General features: G+C 35.3%; 1 protein-coding gene across 1 annotated transcript; it reads left to right on the forward strand.

The window, feature by feature from the left end:
• The first annotated feature begins 21,804 nt into the window (after positions 1–21,804).
• Positions 21,805–22,743, forward strand: LOC101434371 (olfactory receptor 4C5-like). The gene has a single exon (XM_012528502.2). The coding sequence runs from the start codon at positions 21,805–21,807 to the stop codon at positions 22,741–22,743; it is 939 nt and encodes a 312-aa protein (XP_012383956.2).
• Positions 22,744–27,481: the final 4,738 nt, after the last annotated feature.

Genomic DNA, 27,481 nt, shown 5'->3' on the forward strand with positions numbered 1-27,481 from the left:
AACACCCTGCAGTTTTGTAGAAAGAAATGTCTATAGGATAAAAAAAAAGCATTCGAGTGCTCATGCCCAAACTATAGTAAACATCAGTGCTGTGTGACTATGCCCAAAATCGAACGCACCCTGCACAAATTAGTTTCCCATGTATTGAATGTATTTTCCAAACATAAAATTCAAGAAAACTACATTTCCCAGTTCTCCTTGCCTCTAGGACATAGACATGTGACTTGGGTTCTTCCTACCAGGTACACATGCTCAAAACTTTGTGTTGGAAATTATTATACTAGGTTGGCTGCTGGTGAAGGTTCAATAGAGCCAGGGAGATGCTGACATTAGGGAGAGTGGTAGCAGGTTCCCCGTTTGGCCAGTGTTTTAGTTTCCTAATTGCCAAAACAAATACCATGCAGTGAATGAGTAGTAGAATAAGGTTGTTATAAATACAACCTATGACTATATGACCAGTTACAGAAACAAAGACTAAAATAGTCATGAATAGATTTCCTTGTTTTGTTATGGATATTTTTGCATATATTCTTAAAGTAAATATTTTTGTTTTATTTCCTACCTTACCACCTTATCATATAACACAAATTGTATTAACTCTATGCCATAGTATTTAATTTAAAGGGTATCAACTTTCAGAGTGAATATTATACTAGGACTTGCACCCTCTTCTGAGAAAAAGTTAATGTGTTTACAGATGTACCCAGGACAACTGAGTTTTGTTAATAAACTGACAATTTATTGTCAGTTGACTATATGCCAGTGTGGTTGTTTGAAGCTCTATGTACCCCAGAAAAGCATGTTAAAAATCTAATTCATAATTGTGGATTTGAACTCATTGTGAATAAGACCGTTTTATGAAGTCAGGGAAGGTCTTAAACTTATTTCTGGAATCCCTTATGAATAAAGCAAAATTCAGAGAGAAAGACATGGAAGTAAGATGCCGAAAACAACAAAACCTGGAGGAGAAGGGAGAGATCTGTGGGTGCCACCAGGTGTCTTGCATGTTTTTGTTCTTTGTAACTTCTGAAATCTATACATAAAATTTATAACTTCTAAATTATGAAAAAATTTTTGCATAGCAATTTTCTAGAGTCAATTCATGATATGGTCAGACTTGCAATACAGACACAGATATTCAATAATCCATGTGTTTACCAAAAATGCCTGTAAATACTTACTAGGGAATAAACTGAAATCATTTTAGTTTTTTAAATTTTTTAAACAAGGGGTTAGATTACATAAATGTTACATAAAAAATACAAGGGATCCTTATTTGCCCCACTTCCTCTCTCTCCCACACTTTCCAACATTAACAACATCCTTTCATTAGTGTGGTACATTTGTTACAATTAATGAACACATATTGAAGCATTGCTAGTTTACACTCTGTGCCTCACACTCTGAGTGTATTATATATATAAAATGGTCTTGTAACCATCACTGCAATGTCATGCAAACTCCAGGGTCCCAAAAATGCCCCCATGCTCCCATATTACACCTATTCTTCCCTCTCTCATCCCTCAGAACTTCTGGTGGCCACTGCCTTTTTTTTAAAAATCAATGATAAGAGTTTTCCACTGATAGAATAATAACCTCCACTGATAGAATAATCTGTAGTAGAATAATATTGTCTAGTTTAGTCCATTGTTCTTTCCCCAATCTTGAAGATTTGGGGATGATGATATCTATTCTGTTTCTAATTGAGAGGGAGTTTGATCCCATGGACAGATGGGTGAAATGCCTGCAGTTGCAAACATTCTCAATTCCTTGAGATGGGCTTTGTCAGTAATCATTTCCTTGTTAGTTGTCCTGGGTGAAGCCACTGAAATGGAGAGTAGGTGGTGTAACTCTACTGTGATTCAGGATTCAACTGGCACATGGACGGACCAAAGGTTTAAGTCTCTGTGACAAATATTTATCATGAATATTGCTAAATATGGGTTCAAATAAGAGGGGCAGAAAATCCATGTATAGAGAACATATAAATGAGTCTAACTCCAATATACTAGGGAACATAAGTTCCAAAGTAAGGCCCAATGACAGTGTCATATTCCTGAGCTATCTGCCCTGCTTATAGCTCATCCTCAGGAGTCATGCCCCACATTGGGGGGACGATAGTTTCTATGCTGAATTTGGTTTAGAAAGAGGCCACATCTGAGCAAGAGGGAGGCTTTCAAGAGGTAACTCTTAGGCAGTATATATTATTAGATTAAGTTTGAATTTCATAAGAAAATGTTCATAAGTACAAACATCAGTATCAAAGACCTGCCATAATGACCTGTCTTCCTTCACTAGACATTGCCTTTGCCTTCAGGGGATTCTTGCTGTCCATATAGAAAATGTAGTAGAACTCCTCAGGATGAGAATTCTGTATTCTTTCTGTTATTGTGTGGATCTCTACCAACCAAGGCAGTTGCCTACGAACACTTGAACATATTCACATGCCTTAGAAGACTGCCCCAGGTGAACCCTTCCTATGCATTCTCCCATCACTGACACCCCAAACCAATGATCCTCCCCTGCCACAGCTGTGACCCTTCTGTGATCCAAAGCCTCTCCAAAAACAGATGGAATGTAGGGCATTTTTAGAGCATTAGAATTATTCAGCATGATCTTGCAATAATGGATACAGATCATTTCAAATTTCATCAAATCTATAAAAGTGTAGATTTCAAAATGTAAACCATAATGTAAACCATTGACCATGGTTAGCAGCAATGCTTTAATATTTGTACATCAATTGTAGTAAGTGTACCATCTAATGTAGAATGTTATTAATAGAGGAGAAGGGAAATGGGGGAAGGTGTGGGGTATATGGAATCCCTTATATTCTCTCTGTGAATTTTCTGTATCCTAAACCTTCTTTGAAGATAAAATGAAAAATGAAAGTCAGTGGGGAAATATATGGAAGAAAATCTCGTAAATGCAAGACATGTCTTATAGTGATGAAAGACACAATTTTATTTTTCATTATATTTAATTTTTCATTATTTTATTTTTCATTATTTCAATTTTTGAAATTATCTTGGCTATTTTTAATATTATTTTACTTTCTTATTAATTTTATTTGGTTATTTTGTTGAAATCATTTTAATTTAGGCAATAAAAAACTTCAAAAACATACATGGGTTCTATCAGTCTCTTCACTCCACTCCAAGAGGGATCCTTTTCTTTTTTGCCTACCTAAAATCATCTCCACATCCTCCAGGCTAAAAAGTGATGCTGCTACACCCTCCCTATCTCAGAAATTGTGGTGATTATCCACTATCACATTTACTACATTGTCTCCTATTATCTTCGTCTCCAATACTATGGGACCTTGAAGGCAAACAAATATCTGGCCTTACTATTCTTGCAGTCTTAGTCATTCCTGTATTCCCAATGTTGGGCAAAATGTAAAGACTCAAAGCTTTTCCAAAAGAAGAGGATGAGAAAAGACGTAAAAGAAAAAGAAAGTGAAAGAGAAAGAAAAAGGTAGAAAAACAGGAGAAAGTAAAGAAAGAATTGGACATTAAATCCAAAGACACATTTTGGAATCATAGATCTATCTTTATTCACTATATAACATTAATTCATTTTATATATCAGTGTTTCAGGTTCTTCATCTCTTGAACAAAAGTAAATATGTCTATATATAGGATTGTTGAGAGAATTAAAATTGTTGTACACTGTCTATTATTGTTTTTTTAAATATTTTTACGTTTATCAAAGAAAACAGAAAAATTATCTTTTAACATCTTGAAAGGCACAAATTCTGAAATATAGGCTAATACAGTGCAGAGAAACAGAACAATGTTAAAAAAGAAAAAAAGTAATCAGATTCTCAAAAATCAACAAACTACTAAGGGAATCTTAGCATAAAATTCCATTATTTTTTTGCTTGCCTACTTGATTCTGTAAGATGTCTTTTCATATTTGTGCCATTCATTCATTTGTTTAACTCATATTCATTCTAAACTTGTCTCTTAAAATAAGATGTATAATTGGTGACAAGAGAAACAAAATGGGAAAGCATGAAGAACATAAGAACACAATATGAGTATGCCATTGAGGTTAGATTGTTATTAAATCAAATCTGGTTATTATATTTGTTGTATGTTAAAAATATATTCAAAAGGACATGAGAAGTGTTTCTAAATGGATCACTAAAAATATCAGCTAAACACAAAAGTAAGGAGTAATGGAAAAAATGAAGGAGTAAAAATGTATACTCTTACAAAATAAAACAATTGCAAAATATCCTAATGAATTCCTGCATTACCAGCAATTAATTTAAATGTAAAAGCATTAAACTCTCCAAGCAAAAGGCAGAGACTGACAGAATGCATAAAAAGCATGATGCAACTACATCCTATTTAAAAGATGTTCACTTGAAATTTAAATAAACCTATAGGATAAAAGTGAAAGAATGAAAAAAAATATTTTGTGTAAATAGTAAGCAAATGAGACCTGCGAGGCTATACAAATATTAGATAAAATGAATTGTTAGTAAAAAAATGTTACAAAAGCCAAAAAAAGACACTATGTATTGATTGAAAGTTTGATCCATCAAGGTGATCTGGCAATCATAAACATATAAGCACCTAGTTACAAATCTCCAAAACATTTGAAATAAAAAGTGACAGAATTGAAGGGAGAAACAGAGGACTGTCCATTATAGAAAAAGGCTTAAATACAGAGATAAATAAGGAAAAGAGACCTTGGAAAAGTTTATAAACCAATTAGATGTAAGACATATATTTACAATATTTCACTCATAATAACAGAATACATGTTTTTTGCAAGTGCTCTTAGATCATTCTCCAAATAGACTATATATTAGTCAAAAAAAAAAAAACAAAACAGCAAGGCAAGTCACTCTGTCACATTCTTCAATGGAACAGCAACAATCCCTCAAGTGCAAGGGCAAAGACCAATGAAGAAGGATGGTCCAAAGATGGGACCTTGATACTGATGACCATGCCTAGGTGCCTGTGTGCTGAAAATTTTGACTAGGCCTGCAGGATGCCTAAGAGTTACCTCCTGAGAACCTCCATGTTGCTCAAATGTTGCCACTCTCTAAGCCAAACTCAGCATGTAAATGTATTACCTACCCCCAGCATCGGGCATGATTCCCTGGGATGAGCTTTCCTGGCACTGAGGGATTTCCACCAAGCACCAGCTGGTGATGCAACTAGAAAAAGACCTTGAATAAAAGGGGGAAACAGTAAAGATAAATAGGTTTATATGGCTAAGAGACTTCAAAGTGAGTCAAGAGGGCATCAGAGGGGTAGTGCTTACTTACATCTCAGTAGGATCTCAGAGACAGCCAAAGTAGATACAATCTCAAATAGTGGTGCTCCTGAGGACTATGGAGACACTCAGGTCATACAGTCGTGGCAGATGGCTCTGGAGTTCCAGTGCCTTGCCAGCGGGCTCTTCTTTAGAATTTGTGCTGCTGAGTGTGATGGGAGTTGGATTCAGATGTGATTCTCTACACAAGCTTCTTCTGTCACTTTTATTGAACCTGTGGTTGGTGCTGGGGTTGATATATGCTCGGGAGTCTTGAAGCTCTAGACTGACTATGTGCCAGCTGGGCCCCAAGCCTCAGCAAAGTTGCGACATCTAGTCTCCAGTTCGTTGGACTTGCCCATGTCAGCTAAAAGGGAGGTGGGGATAGTCAGCTACCGCACTGGAGTACCAAGAGAGTCTACAACCACAAGCAGGAGAATCACATCCATCAGTCATGTGGATCTAAGCCTCTTAAGTTAGAGGTGGAGTGGGCATCGCCATCCCAGGGTCCTCAGGATAGAGGAATAAAATATGAATTAAAGTGGACTCACTGGTATTCTACAATAGAATTATTGTGGCTCTAACAGTGGAAGAAATTGTATCATTGATGTGGAGACTGTGGCCTTGAGAGTTGCAGAGGGCAGGGAGAGGGAAGATGAGGTGTGATATGGGGGCATTTTCAGGACTTGGAGTTGCTATGAAAGATATTGCAGGAACAAATGCAGGACATCATATATCCTGCCATAACCCACTTAATGGACTGAGAGAGAATGTAAACTACAATGTAAACTCTTCTCCATTCTTTGTACCAGTGCTCCAAAATGTAGCATTGATAGGTTGTGGACTCGGCCCAGTGGTTAGGGTGTCCGTCTACCACATGGGAGGTCTGCGGTTCAAACTCCAGGCCTCCTTGACCCATGTTGAGCTGGCCCATGTGCAGTGCTGATGCGCACAAAGAGTGCCCTGCCACGCAGGGGTGTCCCCTGCGTATGGGAGCCTCACGCACAAGCAGTGTGCCCTGTAAGGAGAGCCGCCCAGCACGAAAGAAAGTGCAGCCTGCCCAGGAATAGTGCCACACACAAGGAGAGCTGACACAGCGAGATGAGGCAACAAAAGAATCACAGATTCCTGTGCGGCTGACAACAATAAAAGCGGACAAACAAGATGCAGCAAATAGACACAGAGAGCAGACAACCGGGGTGGAGGGGGGGAAGGGGAGAGAAATAAATAAATAAATAAGTAAATAAGTAAATAAGTAAATAAATAAATAAATAAATCTTTTTTAAAAAATGTAGTCATTGAATGCAATGAATGTGCTATACTAATGAAAGATCTTGGTGATGGGGCAGAAGTGGGGGTGGGGTGTGGAGTGGGAGTTTATGGGATCTTCTTATATTTTTTAAGGTAATATTTTGTATAATCTATGTATCTTTAAAAATTTTTAAGTCTATTAAATAAAAAGAAGATAGTAAGAAAATAGGGAAAAAAGGCAAAATAAATTTTTTAAGGTTTGAAATTGTACATATTTTCTTCTCTGAGCACAAAACAATGAAATTAAAAATCAATCACAAAAGAAAGCAAACACAAGTAGAAAAACAATAAAATTCACATTTATATGGAAATAAACATTCTTAAACACCAGTGGATCAAGAAGAAATCATAAGGGAATTTAGAAAATATTTTGATACAAATGAAAATGAAAGCACAACATACCACAACTTCTGGAATGACACAAAGACTCAGGGAAATTTGTACCTCTAAATGCTTACATTAGCAAAAAAAAAGACTTCAAATCAGTAACCTAAACTCATATTTATAGAAATGTGAAATAGATCCAATTAAACCCAAAATGAACAGAAAGAAGGAAATAATAAAGATTGGAGTGAAGGTCCATGAAACAAAAAATAAACAATAGAATTAACAATCAATAAACTGGTTGTTTAAAATTATCTATAAAATTTACAAATATTTAGCTAGCCTTGCAAAGTGAAATAAAATAATAAGATGCAGACAATTAAGGTAAGAAATGAGTTTGGGAATATTATGTAGTCCTTAAAATTAAAACAAAAATTAAAACAAAATTACATGAATAATTTATGTCAACAAATTAGATAAATTTATGTCAACAAATTAGATAAATGAAATGTAAAAATCCTTAGAAAGGCACAAGTTACCTAAAATGACTCAAAAAGAAACAGAAAAAAACAACAGACCTAGGGGAAAAAAAATGACAAAATGGTTTCAATGGAGAGTTTTACCATTCAAAGAAGAATGATATGGACCTTCTCAAACACATGTCATAAAATGAAAAGCAAGAACTTCCTAAATCACTCTACAAGCGTGGAATTACCCTAGTAACAAAGCCATGTGAATATATTACCTGAAAATGAAATTACAGACTAATATTTCCTAATAATATCAATGACAAAATCTCAATAAAATCTAATAACCAAATTTAGCAGCATATTAAAAGTATTTATCTTACTATGAGAGGAAATTATTCCAGGAATCCAAGAGTGGATGAACATATGAAAATCAACGTAATACTGATAATATTGTAATATCCCACATTAAAAGAAAGAAGAAAAATAAAATAAAAAACATAAGATCCTATCAACTAATGCAAAATAGGCATTTGACAACACACAGCATATTTTCTTGATAAAACTCTCAGAATATTGAGATTAGAAGGGAACATTCTGAATACGAAATGGAAATATATGAAATCAGACTCAATAATGAAAGACTGAAAACTTTACCCCCAAATATCAGGAACAAGACAAGGATGCCCACTTTTGCCATTGCTATTAACATTATTTTTGAAGTTACAGCTAGTACATTCAGACAAGAAAAAGAAACAAAATGTATTTAAATTGAAGGGAAGAAATAAAACCATCCCTTTTCACAGATGACATGATCCTACATCAAAAAATAAAACCCCAAAGAATATACCAGAAATCTATGAGAGCTAACAAACCAGTTATGCAATGTTGTAGAGAATAAGATAAACACATAAAAATCAGTTTGTCTTGATGCACCAGTACAGAACATTCCAAAATGGAAGTTAAGGAAATGATTCCAATTAAAATAGCATTTAAAAACTATAAAATGCCTAGGCCTAAAGTTAAAAGAAATGAAAACATATACATTAAAAACTACAAAACATAGCTTAAGAAATTAAAGAATATCTAACTGAATGTAAAGTCTTCCTGACATCAAAGATTGGAAGATTTAATATTGTCAAGGTGTTAATACCACCCAAAGCATCCTTCAGATTCTGTGCAATCCCTATTGAAATTCCAGCAGCCTTTTTTTTTTTTCACACAAAATGAAAACCCAATTCTCAAATTCATATGGAAGTTAATGGGGTCCCAAAGAGCTGAAATTATCTTGAAAGGGAAGGAGGCTCACAGTTACCAATTTAAAGACTCTTTACAAAGCTTTAGTAATAAAGCTGTGTGGTATGGGTATAAGGACAGAAATGTATCAGTGGAATAGAGTTACAAGGGCAGATATAAGCCAATATATTTATTTCCTCTTGATTTTCAAAAAGGTTGACCAGTCCATTTGATAGAGAAAAATAGGTTCTTCAACTACTGGTGCTGGGACAACTGGATATCCATATGCAAAAGAATAATGTTGTATCCCTACTTAAAAATTAGTGACCCTGTAGAATAAAAGAAAATAGTTACAAATCATAATCTGATAAGGATTCAAATAGATAATATGCAAATAACTGCTACAACTTAACAAGAATCCTGGGCGGTGCTTCATGGACAATTATGGGACATTGTAGATCCCCCCAGGGCCCACTGGATGGAACGTGGGAGAGTGTGGGCTATGATGTGGACCACTGACTAGCGGTGCAGTGATACTCAGAGATGTACTTACCAGGTTCAATGGATGAGTCACGAAGATGGGAGAGAGTGTTGCTGTGGGGGGAGTGGGGGGTGGGGGCGGTGGGGTTGAATGGGACTTCATATTTTTTGAATGTAATTTTTAAAAATAAATAATCTATTAAAAAAAACTAGTCAACATTTTTGAATACACATTTCTCCACAGCAGATATACGAATGACCAATAAGTGAATGAAAGATGCATCAACATCAATAGCCATTAGGAAAATGCAAATTAAGAATGCAGTGAGATAACACTTCACCTGCAATAGGGTGGCTATTAATAAAGAGGTGGAAAATAGCAAATATTGGTGAAAATGTGGAGAAATTTGAAAGCTTTCTGCATTGCTGATGGGATTGTAAAATGATGTAGCTGCTGTGGAAAAGAGTTTGGCCATTTCTCACAAAGAAAAAAGGACCATCATGTGATCCCAGAATTCCATTCCTAGGAATATACCCCAAAGTATTGAAAGTAGGACACAGATACTTCTATGTATATATTTATAGCAGCATTTTTGTCAATAGACAAAAGGTAGAAACAATCCACATGTCCCTCAATAGAAGAGTGAATAAACAAAATATGGTATAAACATAAATGGAAAATTATCCAGTCATAAAAAGGAATAAAGATCTGATGCATGCTACAACATGGGCAAGCTTGTTACGTCAAATGAAATATGCCAGAAAATAAGGGAAAATATTGCATGATTTTATTTATATGTTGTCTCTTGAATAGGCAAATTTGTAGTGACAGAAAGTAGAATACTGATTACCACAGACTGGGAGAAGCAGAAATGGAGAATTATAATTTGATGGGTAAAGAATTTCTGTTTCAGTTGATTAAAATGTTCTGGAAATAGAAACATTACACATTTTTATTGTACTCAATGTGACAAAATTGCACACTCAAAAAAACTTAAATTGGAAACTTCTATGTTATGGGAATTTTAGCACAAAAATGAAAAAAGGTTTAAAAGCAACTAATTGGTTGTTAGCTTTTGTTTTAGTTTTCCTGGTTACTGAGGCAAATACCATGAAATATCAGTGGATTGGATTAAATTATGGGAATTTTTTGGTTTACAAGTTGAGGCTAGAGAAATCCAAATCAAAATATTATCAAGGTGGTGCTTTTTTCCCAAAGAACGGCATTCTGGGCTGGCTTCCAGATCTGTCATGGGCACCTCTGTTCCTTGGCAATGCACATGGCAGCCTCTCCTGGTCTCTCCCTTCTCTTCCAAGCTCTACCAGTGTTCAACATCTGGCTGCTACATCTGTGGCTTTCTGAATTTCATTCTGCTTATATAGGATTAAGACCCATCCTGACTGACCTGGGCTACACCTTAACCAACATAATAGAGTCAAATGTCCTATTCACAATGGGTTCATATCCACAGAAATATATTAAATTTTAGAACATGTTCTTTCTGGGGTACATAGCTTCAAACCACTGTAACTATATTTAGACAAACAGCATGTGAAAATTTTAATTCAATTTCTCAACATATTTAATCATCGATATCAAAATTATCACATTTTTAAAAAATCAGAATAATCCTGCCAGTTTCAGCAGTATTATACCAAATGGAACTACATTATGTGCTAAACTAAGATCACTGAAAACTAGTCATTTCAAATTACAATGGCATTTCTCACCCCCCTCAATAAAACTGTTCCTTGGCCATCTACCAAATGACATCATGGGGTGGTGTATGGCTCAAGGGCCAAATTTCAGTTAACTTTGTGTTCTACATCTCTTGTAGGCCTAGACATATGCCCTTTTCATACTAGAATACTGATCTGAGATCCCAATTAACCTAACCTTTAACTAATTACCATCATTTCCCAACGAGTAAAATTCTAATGTACATTAAAAGACTTTAGGTCCCAACTAACTGTGTTATGGTACTTCATATTTTACTGTATGTTTGGGACTTTGGTGGTTACTAAGTACCCAATAAAATCACACCATCTCCTCAGGCATTATCCTAGGCTATGGGGACTGAAAATTTCCATGAATTAATTAATGTTCTCTTGCTGCAAAGTCCCGGGCCTTTGCCTTTGAGCTACTCGTGCACCCATTTGGAGGAGCACACTTCACAGGTCCTCTTGGATCAGTATGCATTTTATCACACACCTTTTTTTCCAAGCATGCCGTGTAACTATTTGTTGCACTTTATTTTATCCATTTTTCTATAACAAATGATGGTTTCTTTCCATCCTTTGATGTCCACTGAAAATAACAGTTCCTCTAAGTGACCAATAAGTGACAATGAGTCTGTTTCCTCATTTTAACTCTCTTTGCAAAGGCAATTTCTGTTTGGATTCCTAGATCTCTGCTACCTTTGTCAGGGTTCTTTAGGTGTTTTGGCCAATTACCTATCCGACACATATGTTGTTGTCAACCATATATTTGCTTATTAAAATTCAAGAATATGTTTTAATAAGAAAATGTTCATTTCTAAGGATAATGATATATGAGTATTAGTCCCCTACAAATATATTTTAGTTTTGGTAAGCTAATGATTTTGTATAGGCACCCCCAGCAGATGTTGGAGCTAAGGATATGAGCTAACCTAGTTACTCCTAAAATAACGTTGTTTTCTGTTTCATGTATCCTTTACTTTGATTATTGTTCTCAATCTGTAAATATTAGATCAATAAGTATTATGGTACAAAGCACCATGGCAAAAAAAAAAACAACTAATGACAAGGAGGGCATGCATGTAGCATTAGATTATATTCATTCTATTAGGTAAGTGCAAAAGGAATTGTGGTTTCAGACCATGAATTTTAAATCCTTATAACTAGGCTTAAACACATTTTTATTAATCAAAATAGGAACCATTACAATCAACATTTTTTTTAACAAGATCAGAACACCTTTTTTTTTTTTTCCTCTTCCCTCCCCTCTCACACCACCCCGATTGTCTGTTCTCTGTGTCTATTTGCTGCGTCTTGTTTCTTTGTCCGTTTCTGTTGTTATCAGCAGCATGGGAATCTGTATCTCTTTTCATTGAGTCATCTTGTTATGTTAGCTCTCCCTGTGGGTGGTGCCATTCTTAGGCAGGCTGCACTTTCTTTTGTGCTGGGCGGCTCTCCTTACGGGGCACTCTCCTTGCGCGTGGGGCTCCCCTACGCAGGGGACACCCCTGCGAGGCAGGGCACTCCTTGCGCGCATCAGCACTGCACATGGGCCAGCTCCACACAAGTCAAGAAGGCCCGGGCTTTGAACCGCAGACCTCCCATGTGATAGACGGACACCCTAACTACTGGGCCAAGTCCACCACCCAAAATAAACATTTTTTTTTTAAATGAGAAATAAGTTAGCTTATTCCTGTAGCATGAAAATCCATGCTTTGGGATTTAACAAACTCTTGGAAAGCATTTTCTGCATCTTACTGGTTGGTTGTGGAAGCTTTTTCTCTACAAAAAGATGTTGAGATGTTTGAAGAAGTGGTAGTTGGTTGGCAAAAGGTCAGGAGAATATGATGGATGAGGCAAAACTTTATAGCCCAATTCATTCAACTTTTCAAGTGTTGATTGTGCAACATACAGTACAGAGGGGCATTGTCGTGGCAAAGAATTGGGCCCTTTCTGTTGACCAATGCTGGCTGCAGGCATTGCAGTGATTGGTGCATTTCATTCATTTGCTGAGCATACTTCTCAGATGTAATGGTTTTGCTGGGATTCAGAAAGCTGTAATGGCAGCACACAACCAAACAGTGACCATGACTTTTTTTTGGTGCTATTTTGGCTTTGGTAAGTGCTTTTGAGCTTCTTCTTGAACCAACCACTGAACTGGTCATCATCAGTTGTCGTATCAAATCCATTTTTCATCTCATTTCATGATCTGATCAAGAAATGGTTCTTTGTTTTTGCATAGAATAAGAGAAGACACTTCAAAACGATTTTTTTTATGGCCAACTCATGAGCTTATCAAGCTTTTTCACCTTTCCAATTTGCTTCAAATGCCAAATGACCTTAGAGTGGTCAGTGTTGAGTTATTCGGCAACTTCGCATGCAGTTGAAGGGGATAAGCTTCCATGATCGCTCTCAATTGGTCGTTGTCAACTTTGATTGCTGGCCACTATGCTTCTCATCTTCAAGGCCCTCGTCTCCTTTGCAAAACTTCGTGAACCACCACTGCTCTGTACGTTTGTTAGCAGTCCCTGGGCCAAATGTGTTGTTGATGTTGCGAGTTCTCTCTGCTGCTTTATAACCCATTTTTAACTTAAGAAAATCACTAGAATTTGCTTTTTGTCAAATTTATTTCCATATTCTAATATAAATATAAAACAAAGAGCAAGTAATAAAGCATTAGCAAAAAACGTATAAATCAAGAAAGACACATTAAAGTGATGTATAATATAACCACATTTATTTAAGACTGTATGTCACTATCAAACAGCAAATTTTAACAAAGCAAAACCTCGATTACTTTTACACAAAACTAATAGCTGGGCCCCTTTGTCAGTAGGTCATCATGTAGGATTATAACTGCTTAGTGACCTGTAGATCTATTTTTACTACAGTCCTTTTTGTTTATGTAGGAGTCAAGAGTTCTCACATGTTTTTTCCCAAAAGATGACTTTTATGGTAGATATAAACTGTAAAATGAGAAAAAAATGACAAACAAACATCTGTTATGTTCCCAAGTCTTCAACCACAAGCTGTTATTAGTGTCACTGAGATGCATTCCATAGATGACTCTGGAAAGAATGTTTTTTAAATCCACAGGTACCCATTCTGGACTTTCAATTTCCAACAAAATGTTACAACTGCAAACAAAAAACTCATCCTTATGGCTACCTAAAATGTAGCTAAATAATGCCAAATAATGTTAGCTTAATTTTTATGCATTATTCATTTATTGGCTCCCTTTTTATCTGAATTAGTTCTTCTTAAAATGTGAATTAGCTTTCAACCAGATCCTTTACCTGATTTAATCCAGGCTTCTTATATCTTCCAGTCATCAAGGAGTCATTTTCTAGACCCTATTGCTGGACAATAGATTATTGTCAGTCCAATAGTTAGTGCCCAAGGATTGAAAGAACCTATACCATATCACTGTTGTTTTCATCCTGTTCCTAGGTTGTCACATGGAACACCAATCATAATTCTGTTCACTTAGTGGATTTATCTTTTCCATCTTTAATCAACTCATCTCTCTACTGCTGCTTGCCACATTGAGTGTCAACCAACTCTTGAGTTCCCATCTGTAACCATACTACCTCTAATACAAATAACTTATACAAGTACCTCTAATACTAATACCTCTGTAACAAAACCTCTAATAACTGATCAAGTGGGGTCTCATTCAGCTATGCAGTTAGGTAACTCACCAGGGGAAAAAATGTAGAGTTTGGAGGTATAAAAGTCCTCTCTATTACTGAACACCCCTTTCACATGTTCCGGAATTTACATTTCTATGCATAAGGGGACCTACCTGCTGGAATCATTATCTGATAAAATACAAGACATATGAGAATTTCAGCTCTCAAAATAATGTTATGTCCTTTAGTAATTAAAGTGTTTTCAATTGCTCTAATAACAAGCTAGCAATCACCTTTCAAATGGTGTGTATTTTAGCTGTCACTGGTAAGTTCCCTCATCAAAAGCCCCGTGGTCAGTAACCCCTCAAAGGCAATTTTAACATCATTATAGACAGCATTGCTCAGAAAAGGGAAATTTTTCCTAATGACTCTTTTTTTCAGAATACAGAAGCATCTCCCAGAAGGCCTCCAGCCATTTTTCTCTCTTGAATAGTTGACTAAAAGGTTTTGCATGACTTTTCCTAAAACAATCAATGGAAAGAGGGACAGAAGTACAATAACTGATTTAAACTAAATGAGATCAGCAACTTTGGACATGAATACCTTACACCAGAACAAAATGGAATTCTCAAATTTTGATTGAAAGTTGTTTTAGCAACTCACAGTGTTTGCCATACCCAACATGTCTTTCTTAACTACCCCCTTTTTCTCGATTCCTTTATGCTTTCTCTCTCCCTCTTTATCTCTACCCTCTCTCTCTCCCTCCCTCCCTCCCTCTCTCTTTCTCTCTTTCTCTCTACTAGTTTCTTTCCTCTGGTATTTAAACATGGCAGTTTCTACTTTACTAAAAATATTCACCCTATTATCATGCCTGCCTTTAGTAACTAATTGGATCCTTATTGACCTTTTTCTTTTCTTTTTTTGTAAACATCAGTTTTGCAGAAGAAGAAATTGAGGCACAGAGTTGTTGAATAACATGCCCCAAATCATGTACATTATCCAGGATTCAATAATGATAACCCATGTGCAGTAGTAATGAATAGGTCTGCTTTGCAAATATTTCTCTCAATTTAATTTAGAAAATAGTTTCCAAGTATTTTCTGTGTATAATAAACTAGCCAAATTACATCACATATCATTTTCCACAGACATCTCAATAACCCTATATTATTTAAGGTTCTATAATAGGCTCAGGTAATTTTAGGGGCATGCATAGAATCATATAGTAAGTAACTGAATGGGGAATCATCACCAAGTTCATGCTTTTAGTGTATAACATCTCTGGGGTTCTATTATTTCCCATTAAGTAGAAGATTGCCTCGTTCCGACTCTGATCTTCTCCTCACCCTGCATCTGGAAATTGACAGAATCAAAGTTTTCCATACAGTTTAGGCATGGCACCAGGAGAGGAAAACAAAGTAGGAAAGGAAAATAGGTGATGCTCTCTCTTCTCCAACCTTATTTTCCTGGTCAGCTGTAGCACATGGGATCTTTCTTAGGAATAAGTCCTTCCTTCCCCTGTTTATTGAACCAAAGCTGTTAAGCAATCCAGACCTGGTCTGAATCAGCACTTTCTTTCCCATTACATCCAGTAGATGAGACATATCACAGTATTGGTGTCTAATGAGGTACAAAGACAAAGATTAGAGCACAAGATTAGAAATCATATCAATCTAAACTGAAATACAAATGTTACTAATATTAGGTTTTTCACCCTTACCAAATGATGCTTAAGTCAGCATTTGATTGCCTTATATAAAAAGGGGAAATAATACAATACCTTGATCATAGGGATTATATGTGACTCTCATGAGATATCACATTTAGCAAAGTAACTGATACATAGAAAGTGCTTACAACTTGTTAGGTTTCCATGATTTCACATTTCCTATAACTCCTTCAACCTCTTCAGGGAATTTCACCTTCAATACTAGATATTTTAGTGGATAGAAGATTAAACACTTAAAATATTTTCAGAATTATGATTTGTCATAGCATTCAATTGTACAGACCTTGGTCTTTCTTCTTTCCTTATTTCTGTCTTTGCTCAGAAACCTACCAAACATAAGAGAAAAGAAGACAAGCTACATCTATATGAAATACGACAGTCTTGTGAGAAACCTGGCCAGTCCACCATGAATTTTCTTTCTTGTGCGGAAGATAACAGCAGACAATAATGAGTCTTTTCTCTTTGCCAGGAGCATTTTGAGCATGTAACCCCACAAAAGATAAATATTATAGCTAACTTATTGCAGAAGCTTGAAATTATTGATGAATTCCAAAAAGAAATACTGATTATATTTGTAAACTGGCCTGTTCCTCTGGACTAGTGCTACCCTTAGATTGTATTGAATTCAGAGGTTTCACTTTTACTTGATTGACTTATGACTAGTGCTTTGATTGGGCCACATCAGTAGGACATCAAGTTCCCGTCCCCATGGTGAGTAGGAACTCACAGAGGAGATTCTAGCAGAGGAGACAGAGTTTTGATCCTAGAGCCCTGAGGAAATAAAACAACAACACACAGAGAAGCAGATAGGTAAAGAAAGAGAGAAGCCTCCATTAGACATGACAGAGGCCCTTGGGAAAAGAGACAAGTCATTAACCTGATAGATTAGATCTGGCCTTGTGGAGAGAGCAGAGCAACTGAGCCTGAAGAGAAATGAGCCGCAGGAAAGAGATGCAACTTAACCCAGCCTAGAGCTGATATTGGAAGAAGCTGGAATCATTGAGCCTTAAGAGGCAGAAGAATCCTGAACCCTTGCAGATGTCATCAGTCATCTTGCTCCAGCACATGGTAACTGGCTTTGGTGAGGGAAATAACTTACTCTTTATGGCCTGGTAACTGTAAACTTCTACCCCAAATAAATACACTTTATTAAAAACCAACAGCACCCCTTTGGATGATTAATACACTTATCATCCCCTTTCTTCAGATGTGGAAACTGAGGCATAAAAAAGCTGAGAGACTGGTCCAAATTCACATAGTAAGTAAAAGAATGAGCCCTAGGATATGCCATTTATCATACATCAAAATTCTTGTTCGTAAGTTAATATTTTTAATTTCAAAGAACAATTTCGCTGGCTTACATGTATTTATCTTCAGGATGTCAACAGGAGAATAACAGTTTTTTAATGTCCCAGATATTTTCACATATTTCTTGGTCAATAATCACTGTAACTCTTTGAGACAGGGATTGTTAGGGTTGTTGTAGAGGCTCTAACTGGCTCATATTCCCATTTTCCCATAACTAGAACATTCTGTGTCCTATATTTCAGAGTCTAAGATCATTTCCAAACCGTGCCGCAGATAACCCAGTCCAGCTCCCCCACCCGCCTTCCACAGCTCCTAGTCACAAAGGCCACAGCCACAAGGGAGACAGGGTGAATTCACTTCCAGCACCGTGGCTGACGTGGCTAATTCTAATACTATGGGTACTGAAAGTTGAAAATATCTGTAACTCATTCTGCTGGAGTAGTATCTGTTCAAGTATTTCCATGTAGTCATGTTAGGAAATAATGCTAAGTTCATACTTGGAGGATTCCTGAACCTAAATGGCCACAGCAGCGTAACCAATCATAGAGGACAGATGCTGTTTGGTCCTGCATTTCCAGTCCACTGGATCCAGAAACCAAAAGGCCAAAAGAGCTCTCTAGTTTTAGCATTGGCTTTTTCACAAAAAGGCTTAAAAGAGCAGACTTCAGGGACCTAACACAATAGGGAAACTTTTTATAGTTGTTGAATTCATAGGGCTTACAATCCTGACTTTTTCTGCTTTAACATAGTTTTCTGTTTTTGGACTTTAAATCAGGTTAGAGTTCTGATCAAATGACCTTTATAACCTAATCCTTCTGGTCACCAAGAAAGCAAGAATGGCAAGTGCATAAGAATGAGGTTTAGGCAGATATGCCCTCCATACACTAAGGTTTACACAATTTCTATTGTTTCTTAAAGTGGTGGTGGTTTTCTCCCCTAAGTTATTTATTACTTAGCTGGAATGCTTGTAGTCCCCACAGGATAGTTAAAGCTATAGAACAAAGATAAAATCAGCACATGAACTCATAATATTTAGAAGGTCTTTCCTGGAAATAATATTTAAATGCTAATTGAGAAAAAGAAATACCATTCCTAAGGCAAAAAAATGGATGAACTTGCAAAACAGCATTAAGTGATGGGTCAGTGATTGCTACAAATAAAATGCCTTGACATGAAATGAACCTGTTACTTCTTCTCCGAAAGCGTTCAGAGAGGGAGGTATAACCAGTGATGCCTTCCTTATATTTTTGTCTCAAAGTGACACCAGGGTCTTCAATTTACAGGTAAGTTATATTTAAACACATGTTTCTATCATCAGAGATAATTATAAATAGTAGAGAAATTACCCAGTCTCCTTTGAAAAAAAGACTATGAAGAATAAAGAACCAGACCATAGATAATAAAGTAAAACTTTTATTACTTTATTTTAACAATAATAAAGGCAATGTAGTCCCTTTGTAGTAAATTCTGATCAGAAAATGTATGAAAAAGACATAAAAATGCTGTTGATCCCATTATTCTGCACTATAAATTGTTAGTGTACTTTACAAAAGACATCTTTTTTAAAAATAAAATTTTATTGAAGTTTGTCATTCAAAAATGAATATACATGAACAATAAATGTTATAGTAAAATTTGTGAATTGGCAAAACAAACATGCATGTAATTGTACAAGTCTCCCATACATCTCTCCACCACCAGTAACTTACATTTGTGTGAAACATTTGTTACAAACTATAAAAGAGCATAGTCAAAATAGTTAATAACTATAGCCCATATCTTATATTTGGTGTATTTTTCTCCAAACCAACCCAATTATTAACACCCTATATTAGTATTACATACTTGTTATCATTCAGGAGAAAATGTTCTCGTATTTGTCATGTTCTCATATTTAACAACCAGAGATTTATTAATAATGGAATGTTATTAAAAGATACTTTTCTTATATGTGCACATAATTATGGACAACTGAGATCCTAATATATGTGGAATTTCATATCTTGCATTTTCCACACAGTATTACATTGAAACTGCTATTCTACCCCAATTCTTACAAATCACTTTATTTTCCACCTGGCATTTCTTAATTATACATCATAATTCATTTAACTGTTGCCCTGCATGTAGACATTTCAGTAGTTTTTGATTTTTCACTATTATAAAAATATTGTAAAATACAAACTGTGTAAATATAAACTTTGACCATGTATATATTTTTTTATCTACAGTAGTTTCCTAGGAGTAAGGAGAACTGGACAAAGGAGCATGAACAATTACAAAGCCCTTATCATATACCTTCAAATTTATTTCCAAAGTATTTTATAACAATGCACACCAGGATTGGGTCAATAACTCTAATCAATCTTTCCCAATTATTCTGTTAAAATATGTTTCACTTTTTATTTTTCACTTTTTGATGATTTTTGAAACATAATTTTTTATATTTTCATGTCTTTTCCTGAGAATTAACCTCTTTTATATGAGCATGTGAATAGACATTTTTCCTTTATTTGTAAATGTTATTATTATAGTAATACATGTCTGTTAAGCCTATTGCAAATATTCGTTGAGTATGTTCCATATCCTCTTATAGATGAATAGTTTAGTTTTGTCCTATGTTCTATAACACTGCATTTTCGCTAAAGATATCCTTACTCATCCAGAGATCAGATACTTATTCTTCACTTTATTTTTCTATTTTTGACAGATTTTGTTCTATTTTAATTCTTTTTTTTTCCTTTTGGCAATGATATGACTAGAAGACTTAACTTTGCTTTGAAAAATGCCTGTCAGTTACAGAAAAATATTTTATTATCTCCACTGAAATATATACAATATTCTTTTAAATAGTCTTTAATATCTTTTGGGACTTGACACAACTGTTTCTCCTTAATTTTATATGGATTTATCACTTTTATTAGTATTTTAAATATCAGTAAGCTCTGAATTTATTTATCAACCTATTATTATTCTGTTTTCTGACATATAGATTTCTGGATTTAAACTAATTCGTCATAGAACTGTTCATTTTTTTCCCAACTCTTAGTTGATTTATGTTTTCTGTTAATGGTATAGCAAGCAATTGTTTCAAGGATAAATATGTTGATATATGATTTTCTCATTTTTTGTCTTTGATCAATAATTTGAATGTGTATAGAAATCTATATTTTTACAGTAGGATACAAATTTAGACACAATAATATTCTATAATAACTCTTTGTACTTTGTTATTTTTCCCTCATTATTTATAAAAAAGTATATATTCACTAAATCTAGGGACCATACACAAAATCACATGGCTACTCGTCAGTGAAAATAGAACACGAAAATAGTCTGTCTATTCTAAACAACGTGCTCTATCTAAAATTTAAGGCGCTTTTATTTTCTCACATTAAAAGTATCTGGTAAGGGACAGTATATACTTAGTGAGTATGGAGTGTTCACAAATAAAAATTAGATTAAAAATCAAAAGTATTATTTCTGAGCAGATACAGGTAACATTTCATTATCTTTCTTAAATTAAGTTTTGATTTGCAAAAGGGACCTGAAATCCAAATAATACAGTAGGTTCTCAAATAGTGAATTCTAAAATTCCAAATAAATATAGGGCATATCGCATTGCATTGAATACTCTGTTTTATCATCTTTAGGATTCGCTTCTTCCAAGTTGTTTAATAAAGTGTCTGTGATATTCTCATACAATTCTGTTTGGATGTAGTATAAGCTCACACATCTAAGTGCCAGGTGTTTTGTAATGCAGCCTCAAGTATTCACACAAGTTAGTTGATTCTGATGTGACTACATCACTCCTAATTTCAAAGAGACCTCACTTGATGCTTTTTATTCACTCTCAAACAGTTAAAAAAGAAGAAGACAACAAGTGTAACAACTCTGCTGTTCAGCTCCGTCAGCATGAGTGACTGAAGAAGACACACAGGGGAGTAAATGTCATGAATCAAGCCTTTGTTCCTCCTTACTTGTCCTTTCTTAGTCCTGGTTTTCTATTGGAGAAAAACTGTGGCAGTGAGGATAGGCTACACTCCTGCATGATTGTAGAATGGTATCTGGCATGTGAACAATGATAAAAACTTTCTTGTCTATGAATATACTTGTGTGTATGTAGACGATGGCGACATGTTCTTATATGACTTATAATGAGGCTCAATCTTAACCCTGGAATTTATCTGCCTAGGTTTCTGTCAATCTGACAGGAAACAAATAATCCTGACTTATATTGTTTTTGATCAAATTTTCTCTATCATTATTTCATTCTCTGTGCTATTTGCAGATAAATCAATTTTCCAAATGACAAACAGGATTGATGGGGAGCGTGAACAATGTAACAGAATTCATCCTACTTGGCTTGACACAGAATACAGGTGTGCAAAAACTCTTGTTTGTCATATTTACAGTCACCTACTTTCTCACCCTGGGAGGAAACCTACTCATTGTAGTGGTCATCACCACCAGCCCAGCCCTGAAATCACCCATGTATTTTTTTCTGTCCTTTTTGTCCTTCATAGACGGCTCCTTCTCCTCCATCACAGCTCCTAAAATGATATGTGACTTACTTGTTGAGAGGAAAACTATCTCGTTCAGTGGGTGCATGACTCAGCTCTTTGTGGGGCATTTCCTTGGGGGAGCTGAGATCATCCTTCTCTCCGTGATGGCCTATGACCGTTACGTGGCCATCTGCAGGCCCCTGCACTACATGATTGCAATGAACCAAAAGATGTGTATCCTCCTGGTGGCCATGTCCTGGGCTGGGGGATTTCTTCATTCCCTGATTCAAATCCTATTTATGCTTTGGTTGCCCTTTTGTGGCCCCAATATCCTTGACCATTTTGCCTGCGATCTTTACCCTCTGCTGAAGCTCTCCTGCACTGATACACACATTCTTGGCCTCTTTGTTGCTGCCAACAGTGGATTCATGTGTATGTTCACTTTTTGTATTCTTATTGCCTCCTATGTCTTCATCCTTTGTTCCCTCAGAACTCACAGCTCTGAAGGACGGTGGAAGGCTCTCTCCACCTGTGCTTCCCATATTACCGTTGTCATCTTATTTTTTGTGCCCTGTATATTTGTATACCTTCGTCCCATGACCACCTTCCCCACTGATAAAGCAGTGGCTGTGTTTTATGCTCTGATAACACCCATGTTAAACCCTTTAATCTACACTTTTAGAAATGCAGAGGTGAAAAATGAAATTAGGAAACTCTGGAGCCAAACAGTAATCTTGTATAATAATACATTTAAATAGAAGAGATTAATAAACATCTGTTATATGTTAGCAATAAGAATGACCAATACAAAGGATTTGGTCATTTACTTAGAATAAGTTGGTTTAAATACATTTTGATCCCTTTGTTATCTAAATCTTCAATGTTTCCTGCTCCATAAAATAGCATTATTTGATGAAATGATGACTAAGGTTTCTTCCACTTAGATACTGCATTTACAAATTTTATTAAAGGAAAACTGCTAATTGAAATAAGAATGTCACAATGTTTAGAAAACCCATGCCTTACATATTCAGTAGAACTTTTTTTTTTGCAAAACCTCAAACCTCAGGAATAAATTACATAAACAACAAGAGTACTTAAAATACATAAATAAAAATGTCAGAGATCCAAGGATTTTGTTGAAAATGCACCTTTTAATCCCAACTCTGAAATCAAGGGTAGATATATAACATTGTGAGAGAAGGAATAAAGCAGAAATCGATGGGTTTTGGAAGAATGAGACAAAGTAAAACAAACAAACTCATCTCAAACTTAATGCTCCTGGGCTGCATGACTCTAGGGGGTATCATTTACATTGTAATCTGGCCTTTAACTAGAATACATTATTTTCCCAATAATAACTTTTTGCTTTGGTATAATACTCTACACTAACTGAAATAGTTAAACAATATAAAATTATGCACAAAAACTTTTACCCCTTGAATTAAGATGTAAACTTTTACCCCTTGAACTAAGATGTAAATCAGTGCTGAAGAAAATTATAAAGTAATACACTAGAGGGTGCCAACAACAATTATGAATGCCAATATGAGCTAGGTCTGCAAAGCTTCATGAGCAAATGTTTGGCTATTCTATACCGTCCCTCTTCTCCACAGTCTTCTAGATGTCATCTAGGATTTTCATAGCTAAAGAAAAGGCAATGCTTGGCTTTCCATCTTCAAATTACAGGCTGACTCTCCTTAGGGGCTAATGCAGCCAGTGAAATTAAATTGAAGCCAGTATTGATTTATCATTCTAAAACTCCTGGGTTGCTTAAGAATTACGCTAAATCTGCTCTGCCTGTGTTCTGTAAATGTAACAACAAATGCTGTATGACAGCACATCTGAGTATAACATGGTTTACTGAATATTTTTGGCTCACTGTTGAAACCTACAGCTCAGAATAACAGATTCCTTTCAAAATATTACTGCTTATTACCAATGCACCTGATCACCCTGAGATGGACAGCTAGATTAATGAGATTTTAATGCTGTTTTCTTGTCTGTGAACATAATATCCATTCTGCAACCCATGGATCAAGAAGCAATTTTGACTTTCAAGTCTTATTATTTTAGAAATAGATTTCCTAAGGCTATAGCTGCCTTTGATAGTGATTCCTCTGCTGGTTCTGGGCAAAGTAAATTGAAAACCTTTTGGAATGGATTAAACATTCTAGATTTCATTAAGAACATTTGTTAATCATGGGAGTAGGTCAAAATAAGACATTAACAGGAATTTGGAAGGAATCCATTTCAACTCTCATGTGTGACTTTGAAGGATTCAAATAATTGAAATATTACCTTGTTCAATTTATATAAATAAACTCAAAAACCTGTCTAAAATGGACAATTGTTCTGATTGATTATAATTTACACAAATTCACAATGTCAGAAAAAGAAAGATTAACTATCTGATTTTCTTGGATAAAAATGTTGACAAGCAGGTAATTCCCAAAAACAAGAGGTCAATGGTTTCACAGGAGGATTTCACCAAAAGGACAGCTATAGGGTTGTAATAAAAAGCATAAGCCATACTTCTGGCTTCTGACTCTGACGTTCTCTCACAGTGATGGCCTGAGGAAAGTTATTTTGCCTCCAGATGCTTCCATTTGTTCAACTGTAAACCTCAATGTGTCATTGTGAAGAATGAACAAGTTTAACATACATAAAGTGTTTAGAACAAATCCTTATAATTTATAAGTTTTCAAATAAATAATAAATATTACTATTATTCATGAGATTTAAAGAAAATATCATCCAGATGCTAAACGGTTTCAGAGAATGTATTTTAAAGGAAGAATAAACCTATCACACATTAATTTCAACAATTATTTACTGTGCCCAATATTACCTTAGAGTCTGAGAATTTAGCCTTGGACAAAACAATTATCTCTGCTCTCACTGAACTTACAATCTAGTGGGAGAACAGATAAACAAAAATTTAAAAGGAAAATATTTAGCATGTTAGCTAGTCAAAAATGCTAACTTTAGTTTTAAAGAAGACATTAATTAATAATGAAGGATAGGGATTATTTGGGGGGAGGGATTTCTAAAAGGATGGTCAAGAATTAGTGTACAGCACTGATATCAAAATTCAGGAAGGTTCTAGCTGCAAAGGGACAAATAATGGATTATCTTTGTTTCATTTTCCTAGACCGTTGATAACAGCTATCATAAAATGGGTTGGCTTTGAACAACAAGAATTTAGTGACTTCCAGTTTTGAGGTTGCAAACTGTCCAAATCAAGGCATCTTCAAGGTAATGCTTTCTTCCTGAAAACTGGCTGCCAGGGATACTTATTCTTCTGTCACATGACAAGGCATATGACAGCATCTGCTATTCTCTACCTTCACTTCTGGGTTTCACTGAGTTTAGCTTCTTGCTTCATGGCTTTCTTTCTGTATACATTCTGTTTATAAAAGACTTCAGTAAGAGTCTTAAGACCTACCCTCAATAAGGTGGGTCACACTTTAACTGAACTAGCCTCATGAAACATCCTACCTACATATCCTCACTAAAAGGAATGAACTAACTTTAAGAACATGCTTTCTGGGATATATACATGAGTAAGAGCAGAAACACACTATTGCAGATCAGCCCTCTATTAGCCACAAGTAAGAGTCCAACATAAGCGTCAGTACAGACAAGATTCCATATCACTGAGAAAATGATCGATGCTATTGGGACCATAGAAGGGGAGCCCATGAAGAGAGCTTAGTTGAATTATTGAGTGCAGAACCCCCCGCCCCCCAATCAAGGACACTATTAGCAGCACAACATACATCCATTGCCTAGTGATAATTAGGTAATGCAAGGGCTTACAAAGGGCCATATAGTGGTCATACACCATGGCCCACAGAAGAAGTGCTCCAAAAAGACCTGGATCATACAAGCTTGGAAGGATATGGTCTTTTGTTCAAATAACAAGCCTGAAATCAATTTTGGGGAAGTGACTGAGGCATAAATGACATCCATAAATGATAAACCAACAAGAAAGAAGTACGTAGTTGAGCCCAGAGACTTACTGATATTTATAGTCACAACGAGTATGTTGCTCACCATGGTCAAAAGATAGAAAATTGAGAAGATAAAAGAAAGTACTTTCTGTCCCTTTAGATTCTGCATGAGGCCCAGGAGGACAAAATAAATCACAGTATTCCTTGGTTCCATATTCTTGTATAGGTATTGATTTCAGATTTTTAGAAGGATTTTATCTACAAAACAGTGAATGTTTTTTAAATGTTTCATAAGAATAATCTTTCTTTCTTATTCATTCAATCAAAAATGTGTAAGCATCTATTTCTATCAAAACAAACATGGACATTGTAATTACAAACCTGATTGAGACATAATTCTCTGCTTTCAGTGATTTGATACATAACGGGATCAGACAACTATAGAACAATGCAATGTACTATTATAAATATTTTTTTGTGATGGTATTGTAGGAACATTTAAATAAAACGTGGATCAGGGAAAGGTTCCTAGAAGAAGCTTGTTTTTGGTTCGTTTTAAATAATTGATAATTAACTAGAACAAGAGAGGATGAGAAGAGAATTCTATGAAAATGTGTCCTATGTTAAAAAAATCATCATGTAAACTTGAAGACTCAGTTAATATAATCTACATGTTCAAGTGGGTACAACTAATAATAAATGGTAGGTTAGAGACCCAAGGTCACTGACCTGGGTTTCATCCCAGCTCACTGAAATCTCTTTATATTCTTGGCTTGGATCTATGTGTTTTTCCTGACTAAAATGCTGAAGCATCCCAATTTTGTGACTATAGTCCCTATATCTTCCCCCCCTAATTTTAAAAATTTTATGTGAAATTACTTAATGGATGTTTCTAATTGCATTTCAACCTGGTATTTATAAACCTACATTTTAAATTTTTGCACTAAACCTATTTCTTCCTAGATATTCACCTCTAATTAAATGAAATCACTGTCTTTTTATTGTTCAAACTAACTATCTCATTCTTGTGTTCTACTAACATCACTTACTGATACCTTTCACATTTTCTGCTGACTTTACCTTCACAATAGATCACAATTCAGATCATATTCATCTGCTCCCTGATACCTCCTTTGATCCATTGTAATAGCCTCCTGCCTGGTTGCACTGCTTTCATTCTTTACTTTTAACAATCCATTCTCCTGTAGTAGACAAATGATCCTTTGAAATAGGATTCCAATGATTCCACTACACTACTCAAAAACCCTACAGTGTATTTCTATCATAAACTAAATAAAATACAATCTTCCTATCTTGACCTAAAAGACTTTAGAGGATTTGGTTTCAGGCTACCTCTAAAAACATATTTTTACAAGTCTTTGAATTAATACTGATCCAACTTAATGCTATACTCAAATATGCAAAATGTTTTCCCATTTTTTTTTTAGTTTAATCTATTCTTTTTATAAATCTTAATTTCAGAATTCAGAAGATGTTTACTTGTAAAATAATGAAAACTTTTAGGAAAAAGTGTATTATA

This window comes from Dasypus novemcinctus, chromosome 10 (genome assembly GCF_030445035.2).
Source record: "Dasypus novemcinctus isolate mDasNov1 chromosome 10, mDasNov1.1.hap2, whole genome shotgun sequence".
Taxonomy (NCBI): domain Eukaryota; kingdom Metazoa; phylum Chordata; class Mammalia; order Cingulata; family Dasypodidae; genus Dasypus; species Dasypus novemcinctus.

Excerpts from the sequence above, each read along its gene's own strand:
- LOC101434371 (XM_012528502.2), top strand. The coding sequence starts at position 21,805 with ATGGGGAGCGTGAACAATGTAACAGAATTCATCCTACTTGGCTTGACA.